General features: G+C 40.8%; 1 protein-coding gene across 2 annotated transcripts in view; it reads left to right on the forward strand.

The window, feature by feature from the left end:
- Window positions 1–8,614, forward strand: part of rad54b (RAD54 homolog B) — a 209,963-nt gene extending 201,349 nt beyond the window's left edge. For both annotated transcript variants that reach the window (XM_072570219.1, XM_072570220.1), the window contains one exon: window positions 7,405–8,614. In XM_072570219.1, the coding sequence (XP_072426320.1) occupies window positions 7,405–7,628 (224 nt within the window). In that variant the 3' untranslated portion in view covers window positions 7,629–8,614. The remainder of the gene's footprint in view (window positions 1–7,404) is intronic.
- Window positions 8,615–10,569: the final 1,955 nt, after the last annotated feature.

Here is a 10,569-nt window from a genome sequence, read left to right on the forward strand (position 1 = left end):
AATGTATTCCACCAGGGCCAGAGAACTTATCTACTCTTAGCTCCATTAGCTTGCCGAACACTACTACTTCCATGATAATGATTTGTTCCAGATCCTCAACTACTTTTGTCTCTTTGTCAATTAGAGACATGTTATTCGTGTCCTTCACTGTGAAGACTGACACAAAATACCTATTCAATGCCTTGGCCATTTCATCATACTCCATGATTAACTGCCCCCTCTGACCTTTAGCATTAACAGATATCTTTGCAGCATCCTTGAACATGGGTGAGGTCCTGGAGGACTGGAGAATTGCTAGTAGTGTCCTTTTGTTTAAGAAGGCTATCTGGGATAATCCAGGTTAATTATAGACTGTTGAGCCTGACGTCAGTGGTAGGGAAGCTGCTGGAGAAGATACTGAGGAATAGGACCTATTTACATTTGGAAGAAAATGGGCTTATCAGTGATAGGAAACATGGTTTTGTGCAGGAAAGGTCATGTCTTACCAACTTAATTGAATTCTTTGAGAAAGTGACAAAGTTGATTGATGAAGAAAGGGCTGTAGATGTCATATACATATACTTCAGTAAGGCGTTTGATAAGATTCCCCATGTAGGCTAATGGAGAAAGTGAAGTCACATGGGGTCCAGGGTGTTCAAGCTAGATGTATAGGGAACTGGCTGGCCAGCAGAAGAGAGAGTAGTAGTGGAAGGGAGTTTCTCAAAATGGAGAACTGTGACCAGTGGTGTTCTACAGGAATCCATGTTGAGACCATTGTTGTTTCTGATAGACATAAATGATCTGGAGGAAGATATAAGTCATCTGATTACCAAGTTTGCAGATGACACTAAGATTAATGGAGTGGCACATAGTGAAGGGACTGTCAGAGAATACAGCAGAATATAGATAGATTGGAGAGATGGGCAGAGAACTGGCAGAAGGAGTTCAACCTGAGCAAATACGAGGTTTTCATTTTGGAAGATCCAATTCAAGAGTAAACTATATGGTAAATGGAAAAGCCCTGGGGAAAATGGATCTGAGTGTTAAGGTCCATTGTATCCTGAAGGTGGCAATGCAGGTCGATAAAAAGGCATACTTCATTGGACAGGGTTGGGTGGTCATGTTACAGTTGCATAGGACCTTGGATTGGCCACATTTAGAATACTGCATCCAGTTCTGGTCGCCATATCACCAAAAGGATTTGGATGCTTTGGAGAAGGTGCAGAGGAGGTTCAACAGGATGTTGCCTGGTATGGAGGGCACTAGCTATGAAGAGAAGTTGAGTAGATTTGGATTATTTTCATTAGAAAGACAGAAGTTGGGGGGCTGGGGGATCTGATTGAGGTCTACAAAATCATGAGAGGTATAGACAGGGTGGATAGCAAGAAGCATTTTCCCAGATTGGGGGGACTCAATTACTAGGGGTCACGAGTTCAAGGTGAGAGGGGAAAAGCTTAAGGGAGATCTGCATGGAAAGCTCTTTACACAGAGAGTGGTGGGTGCCTGGAACGCGTTGCTAGTGGAGGTGGTAGAGGTGGGCATGATGCCGTCATTTAAGATGTATCTGGGCAGATACATGAATGGGCAGGAAACAGAGGGATACAGATCCTTAGATAATAGTTAACAGGTTTAGATAGAGGATCTGGATCGGTGCAGGCTTGGAGGGCCAAAGGGCCTGATCCTGTGCTGTAATTTTCATAATTTTTTGTTCGTCCTCTAAAAGACCAAGATTTTATATATTTATAGAAACATTTGCTATTTGTCTTTATATTCTGTACCAGTTTTTTCTCATGTTCTGTCTTAATTTTTTTTATAGCTCTTTTTCTGGCTTTCTATTAACCTTTAATGCTTTCCCAATCTTCTTGTTTCCCGCTGAGCTTGGACACTTTGTATGCCTTCTCTTTCAATTTGTTAGCCTTCCTTATTTCCTGAGACACCCATGGCAGATTACCCCTTTTCTTACAGTCCTTCCTTTTCATTGGAATATGCTTCTGCTGAGCACTTTGAAAAATTGCTTTGAAAGTCCTCCAATGCTCGTCAACTGTCCCACCATAAAGTCTTTGTTTCCAGTCTACGTTAGCCAAGTCTTCCCTCATCCTGTGTAGCTTCTCTTGTTTGAGCACAGAATCATGGTATTGGATTTTATCTTCACACTGTCCATCTGTATTCTAAATTCAACTATACTGTGATTGTGCCTTTCAGGAGAATCCCAAACTATGACATCATTAATTATTCTGTCTCATAACACAGGACCAGATCTAGGATAGCTTGCTCCCTTGTCGGTTCGGTTCCATTACATTACTGGGAGAGGATTCTGAATCTGACCACTCCAACCAGCTAATTGACCATGTCCAAACACCTGTACAGGTATTGGAGGCTGCCTTTTCTTGACTGTTCTGAGAACCCTGAAAAGACCCCCTTGACTGAATTGAGGTTTGCTATCAACCATGACATGCTTTCGGACTTTGTGCCTGTAGTAATCATCAAGGCTAGACAGAAGTAATATAAGCCAGGTAGCTCTGGTTGAGGGGAAAAAAGGCACTAAGGCACAATATGATGTTTTGTGGCCTCGCTAAGGTGTTTCACAAGTGTTAACCCCCTTAACTGGCAGCCTGCCACTCATGGTGAGAAACTCTACTGACATGCTTAGCAAAACTATAGAAAACGCTTGTGACCTTGAGATGACTCTTTCAAACTTTTCATCTGATTCTGCCCCAAATTTCATAGCCCAAGTCACATGGCCTTAAAAGATTCCAACCTGTATTTCAAGTCACAAAATGTTTAAGTGCATCATGTTTATATAATTATCAGAAGACCATAAGTAGACCATTCAGCCTGTCAAGTCTGCTCCACCATTCATTGAGGCCATGGTTAATCAATTCCACTTCCTGCTTTTTCTCCATAATCCTTGATTCTCTTACTTATATAAAAAAAAAATCTGTCACAGAGTTGTATAACATGGAAACAGACCCTTTAGACCAACTTGTCCACAACAACCAGATAACCTAAATTAATCTAGACCCATTTGCCAGTATTTGGACCATATCCATCTAAACCCTTCCTATTCAAGTAGCCATCCATCTGCCTTTTAAATGTTGTAATTGTACCAGCCTCCATCATGTCTATTGGCAGTTCATTCCAAGCACCCACCACCCTCTGCGTAAAAAAGTTGCCCCTTAGGTCCTTTTTATCTCCTTCCCTCTCACCTTAAACCTGTGTCCTCTAGTTTTGGACTCCGTTTCCCTGGGAAAAGGCATTGGCTATTCACCCTATTCATGCCTGTCAGAATTTATAAACCTCCATAAGGTCACCCTCTAGCCTCCAATGCTCCAGGGAAAATACCCCCAGTCTATTCAGCCTCTCTTTATAGCTCAAACTCTCCAACCCTGGCAACATGCTTGTAAATCTTCTCTGAACCCTTTCAAGTTGAATTACAGCTTTCCTACAGCAACGAGACCAGAATTGAACACAGTATTCCAAAAGTGGCCTAATCAATGTCCTGTACAGTCACAACATGACGTATTCAATGCACTGACCAAATAAAGGCAAATGTACCAAACATCTCCTTTACTACGCTATCTACGTGTGACTCCATCTAAGCCTTGAATATTCTTAAATATCTAACCTCTGCAGCCTGCTGTGGCACAGAGTTCCGCACATTCACCACCCTCGAAGGAAGAAATTCCTCCTCATCTTTTTTAAATAGCCACTCCCTTACTCTGAAATTATGATCATATGTCCCAGGCTCTCCTACAAGGGGTAACAACCTTTCCACAGCTACCCTCACAAAACCCTTAAGAATCTTGCATGTTTCGAAAAGATCACATATCATTCTTCTAAACTCCATGGAATACATGCCCAGTAAACTCAACCTTTCCTCAAGAATATCCTTTCATACTCAAGATCATCTAGCAAACCTTTTCTGGTCTTCCAATAGAATGCTCCCACTAATGTCTTTTTTTTTCCCATTTATTACTTCTTACTGCCAACCATGATTCTACACTTTCCAATGCAGATAATTTCTTGCTATCATATTTATTCCATTCTATATTCACAAAGTTACTCCACCATACCAAAATTTTGAAATCTTGCCCTTTGAAAAGTCAGAAACCTGTGAATATTTGTTTCCCAGCTTTGATCTCCATGTAACTGTCTATAGTGGCTATAAGATCATACCCATTAGTTACTGTTCTATTCTATTTGAGATAATTCATTTATGTTCTTCTGAATTTTATGTGCATTGAAGTAAAGAGCCATTAATTTGGCCTTGTTGCCATTCTTTCTCACTTTGACCATATTTGCTTTTTTTAAAAGTTTATGCACTCTGTCCATTGCAGTCCCACTTTGGGAATCATTGCCTAATTAACTGCCTTATAATGTTGCCCTAGTCTTCTGCTTTATCAGCCAATGTGTCTCTTCTCCAGAATCCTCCTCCAAACTTCTCCCCACCCCATCAATTAGATTAATGCTGTTTCTACAAACTAGTTATTCACTACGACACTGTTCCAAACATTATTCAAGAGAAGCCCATTACACAGTAACAGTTCCCTTCTATCCCAGTACTGGTGCCAGTACCCTGTGCTCTGAAACCTTTTCCTTGTACACCAATCATTCAGCCACTCATTTAGAGCAAAGAATAATATGGCACTGGAACAGGTCCTTTGGCCCTCCAAGCCTGCGCTGACACATTTTGCCTTTCCATACTAAACCTGTCTTCACTTACAGAATCGGTATCCCCCGTCCCTTTGTATTCAAGTATTCATCCAGGTGCTTTCTAAATGCTGCTATTATGTCTGCTTTGACCACCACCTCTGGCAGCGTGTTCAAGGCATTCACCACCACCTTTGAGTAAAAAGTGTGCCATGTACATCTCTTTTAAACTTCCCTCCTCGCGCCTTGAACCTGTGTTCCCCAGTAATTAGTCCCTCCACGCTGGGGGATAAAGCTTGATACTTTACACTGTATTTAGTTACTTCACTTTATTTACCTTGTATTTATTTGCCTGTGGCTCAGTTAGTAATCTTGAGATTATTAACTTGGAGGTTCTGCTTTTTAGTTTAGCTGCTGTCTGTTCAAAATCTTTCTGCAGATCCTCCTTCCCATCTAAGCTGTTGGTACCTTCTCTTCCAAGTTCCTCCGTCCTGAGGAGATGTTCTTAACCTGTAACCAGGCAGGCAACACAGCCTTCAGGATTCATGCTGATGAATGCCAAGTGTTTATATCCTTAATTATATTTTCCCCTGACAACATTCTATTCATATTGACTCCCCCATTTGAGTGGTTCCTTGAGTGTTGCCATGGTCAGTTCCCTCAGCCTCCCTGTACTCCCTGCTTCCATCCATCCAGCTTTCATTATTGTCAGACAGTTGCTGGGCTGAGGCTCCTCAAAAGTTACCCTTTGGGTCCTGTATCTGTCTTTCATGCAGTCGCAGCCTCCAGTTCCTGATCGCAGAACAAATGTGAATGAGGATTGTGATTGTTTCTTGGATTAAAGAGCCCAGGTAATTTTTCCTGGAATAAGATCTGCAGCTTGGCCTCCAGATCCTCAACTTGGGTCCAAAGTTGCTCAAGCTGCAAATATATTCAGTCTGGATCACCTTGGCATCCAGCAGCTCCCATATGCCACGTAGAAATGCAGCATGTGACCTACCATCTCTATCATATAATATTTCATTTATCCTTGCCCTTTATTGTTTAGTCTAATTATTTTTCCCACTGATTTTAAACCTAGCAAAGTATTTATAAAAAAAATTAAAGAAAAAGAACTGGCAACCTAAACAAACTATGTAGTTTAGTTTTACTCTAAAGACTAGAAATACTCAACAATCAGTTGTTTTATAGGCACAAAATGGTTGCTAATGCCTGTGCGGTGAACATCATCTATGTCTCTGGAAAGGAAATTGTTAATTTAACCAATCAGCTGCTTTATTTCTGTAAAAACAATCAAACACCCCACTCCTTTCTCAATTTAACTCCTTGAGATGCTCAATTACAGCACTCTAATGCACATTGCACTTTCAGGAGCTAAGTTGCATTAAGTTGGCTACCTGTATTTGCTCACAACTTAAAGGGTCTATCTGAGTCACTTAATGATGTTCTAGTTTCAGATGATTCTTAATTAATTTGCTCTTTCACTGCAAAGTTTGGAAAAAATAAATCTTTTAAGGTTAGTGCCATCAGAATTTAAACAGTGGATTTCAGTTTCATGCCAATAACAAACTAAATTAAACTGAATCAGATTTGTAAAAATTGAAATTTTAGACTTTCTTACCCAGAAAATGCATGCACTCAGTCTTAACTTGAACTCAGTTTGCTTGCTGAATGTATACACTCTGAACATAAAGGCCTAGCTTAGTCAATCGATGAGGGTCTAATTTCAGCTGGTTCTTAATTAGTCTGCTCTTTCACTGCAAAACCTTGCTTAAGGCTAGCTTCTGAATATTTAAAGCTGTAGGTTTCATTTTATTGTCAACTACCAACTATTTTAGGCTTTCTTACCCACAAATATACACACACACACTCCTATTCTTTATCATATGTTGGGATAACACACTGACCCAAAGCTGCCAACATGAGTTTAATCCATATCCCCAATTTAGTTCCGGATTTATTTTTATTGCCTAATCTAGAAAACATAAATAATTTCCATCAATCTCTCTCGCTGGCATTAGTTCTGGTTCTGGCATTAGTCTGCTTCATTATGGGATTAATGTGAAAAAAAGTTAAAATTTTCCTACGCAGACATGCATGTTGTTCACTGGCACCAGCAGTTTTCTTTGCATTACTGGATTTAGCTATGTTGCTTGACTGTTGAATCTTCCTTAGTATCACTGATGCAGAACTGGAATGTTCAGTGGTCAGTTAAATAGTTGGCCGACAGTGAAGTAATTTTGTTCAAAGCATCATCATCCTGATGTTATCACACTGTCTAAAAGGCCAAACTATTATATAAATTACAGCACGTAAGTAGATTTAAAGATTGGCCTGTAAACTCTCCCTTTACTCTTGTTGATATATTGAACGTGCAGTACGTTAATTGTGCCTTACTGTGGTATATTTCATTCTGAGACCTTTTAAAAATCAGTTTGTTTGCTTTTCTCAGATTCTGCTGCCTTTTTTTCCAGTATTACTTGATTTGAATTGTTTCCTGATTTTCCATTTCTGTTTCTTTCAAGCCACTCTTTACATTTCTGTCTCCTGATTTACCCTCCCTTAAGGTCCTTTCTCTTATTACAGGCTCTGGTTACCCTCATTTTAGTTGCATTATCATCATCATCTTTCTGAAATTCCCCAAAGTGAACGCTTGATAATGTGTCATACCACAGGTTGAACTTCACCAGTTTTAACTGTCAGAACTGTTCTGAAAATATAAAAACATTTCAACTGAATCTCTAATATTTAAATGAATTCATGCTTTCATTCCAGATAATCTCACTACTAAAAAGGCTGCAACTCCTAGGGCCTGTCAACTTGGCCATACTTCAGAGAAGTCTGATGCCCAAAGACACCTCTCTATGTCAGATCTGATGTACTGGAAACATTTTTCTGGAGAAACTCAACACTTCCCTGATCCTGTTCTTGAAAAAGCTAAAGAAAACATCACCTTCATCTTTCAAAACACAACAAAACCATCGGCCATATCCAGCTGAGGAAAGGATGAAAATATGTACACATGCAATTAAATTTGTAATTGGATTTACCCTTTTTTAAGAAACTTGGTTATAAGTTCTGGATAAATATTTTGGCACTGTACTCAACCTGTCTGAGTTCATGGGGTTTACTTTGTATTTGTTTTTTGCAGTTTATGAACTTGATATCACTGATTTAAACAAGTACAGAGTCAGCAATCCATCAGTTTGACTAGAATAAACTCCCTTCAGCCCAGCCCAACACCATCCCTTAATTCCAGCTATTTTTCAGACCAACCACTCTGATGCTGACTTAGTGTGATAATATTGACATTGTCAGTTCATGCCCCATTATTTTTGCATAGCAAATTGACATATCATCTTGGTGTCTTATAATTGGATACTTGCCCTGCCAATCATGTCAGGAGACTCTAGTAATGAGAGTGAGTGGAAATGGTTTTACAGACACTAATTCTGTTTGCTGGAAGTCATAGAGACTGTTAAAAGAGACATTGTGAGTAAATTTTGTTTACTTTGCAGTTTGCTATAAAATATTCTGTATGGTTGTAAGCTCTGGTGATCATAAGTATAGTTCTGTTTCTAGCTCGCTGTTGACAGACACTCCACACATACTTTCCAGTAGGGGTCATTGGCTAGAAATAAACTGTACTTGTATGACAAATTTCGCATCTCCAGGACATCGCAAAGCTTTACAGCTGATAATTTAATTTTAAAAAACCTTTGTCCTGTAGGTAGCGAATTTGATAGAGACCAAATTGGATTCCACCCTAGCCCTGAAGCAGTTAGGAGAATTTCGCTCAACTAGCTCATCACTGGTCAGGGATCAAACCTTCCTGGTTATACTTCATAAAAAATAAGGTCTGAATTTACTTGTTCAACTAATGGGGGAGCTAGCATGCCAATATGCGGGAAGTTTATCATGTAAAGAAGTGGATTTATGCTTTATTTGGAAAGGGAAAATAAAAGATTCTTACGTTCAGACGAAATCTATAACTTTTATTTGTGCGAGCTTGTGAATTGTAGAGTCATTAAAAGATCTGCTCTGTCTGCAAAACTGTTGATGGTAATGCTAGTGACAATCCAGCAAGCCTTTTCAGTAAGGCTGTTTTCCTGTAAGATGTTCAATTGTTCTCTATTTCATTGTTAACTCAGAGAAGATTAACATTACTGTAGTGTTTGGAACAAGGGCCAGGTGGATCTCATTGACTATGAGATCCTTGATTGAGGTTGTTAATCTGAGGTGAAAGTGAGTATTGCAGATGCAGGAGATTAGAGTCAAGAGTGTGGTGCTGGAAAAGCATAGCAGGTCAGGCAGCATCGGAGGAGCAGAGAATCGATACTTCTGGCAAAAGCCCTTCATTAGGAATGAGGCTGGAAGCTTCGGGGGTGGAGAGATAAATGGGAAGGGGCTGGGGCTGGGGCTGGGGGTAAGGTAGCTGAGAGTATAATAGGTCGGGGGGGGGGGTGATGCAGATAGGTGGAAAGGAAGAAGGACTGATGGGACAGGTTATGAGGATGGTGCTGAGCTGTAAAGTTGGAACTGGAGTAAAGGGGGGGGGGAGGGGAAATGAGGAAACTGGTGAAATCCACATTGATGCCATAGGGTTGGAGGGTCCCAAGGCAGAAGATGAGGCTTTCTTCTTCCAAGCGTCAGGTAGTAAGGGAGTGGGTGTGGAGGTGGTCCAGGACCTGCATATCCTCGGCAGAGTGAGAGGGGGAGTTGAAGTGTTCGGTCACGCGGTAGTGTGGTTGTTAACCTGAGCCAATCAGGGAGCCTTGGATTACATAGAAACAAGAGATTCAGAAAGTCTCATTCTAGGGACTTGCTCTGAGCTGGCTGGTCAGAACCTGTGTACTGTGCACATATAAATAAAGGTGACTTGGTGATGGGATACCGACCTCTGCAGTTATTTTAGTGGCAATGAGAGAAAACAGTACACAATTGAAGAAAATTCGCTCACAGAGTCATCTTTGAATTGGGGTAAGCATTTCTGGCACCTTGTCTTTATTTGGGAAGCTTGTCTTGTTTGATCCTGCTGTAGAAGATTGGGCCCAGTATGTGGAAAGATCTGTTACCTTTTCCGATGAATGACATTGAGGCCAATGAAAAGCAATGAGTAATCTTTCTGACTGCTTGCGGACCTGCAGCAGTTGGGTTATTAGGAGCCTTACTTTCCCTGTGGCACCACATACTAAAACCATTCAAGAATTGACATTTGTAAGTAATATTACAACCCCAAGCCTCTAATTCTGAGATGCTATTAGTTTTATTCAGCAATTTGAGAACGAGGGGAATCCATGTTGGTATTTTTGATAAGGGTAAGATAACTGGCAGAGGCATGTGATTTTGGATCAACTGGAAATGAGATCCAACCTTGCCCTCGTTCCAATCATTACATCACCCCACTACCGGGCTGTGCAATAAAAAGTCTGGGGATGTAGGCAGCTTCTTGTAGGTTCTCCTGGGATATTTTTGCCTCAGACCTGGTTCCTCCAACTCTTGACTTGGATATAAGCAGTATGTACCAGACCGTAGCCCATCTCTTATGCCAAGTGTCTCTAGAGAGCCTCCTCCTTCTCTTCAGGCAGAAATGCTATTGAGGCTACATCCATCTCGGATTCTGAGGTTTCTCGACAGAGAGGGAGAACTCACAGTTTCTGACAGTGTTTCTGGCTGTTCTGGCTGTTTTGCTCCTGCCCTGTTTGCGAGGTAGCAACTTTCCAGTAATTCACGTGTTTATTCAGGACCGTCTCACCTCCATGAATTTTGTGTGACACGGGACCTGACTGCATCTCGTACCCTTGCAGGGCCACTTCCATGACTCCAACACCAAACGTCATCTCTTGAAGTAACTGTTGGCATTCCTACTGCTGCTTCAATTGCGCTTTGAAAGTTTGCTCAAATAGTATTTAGCAGTGTGGTTTTAGCATACACTTACTG

Source organism: Chiloscyllium punctatum, chromosome 5, assembly GCF_047496795.1.
Source record: "Chiloscyllium punctatum isolate Juve2018m chromosome 5, sChiPun1.3, whole genome shotgun sequence".
In the NCBI taxonomy this organism is placed as follows: domain Eukaryota; kingdom Metazoa; phylum Chordata; class Chondrichthyes; order Orectolobiformes; family Hemiscylliidae; genus Chiloscyllium; species Chiloscyllium punctatum.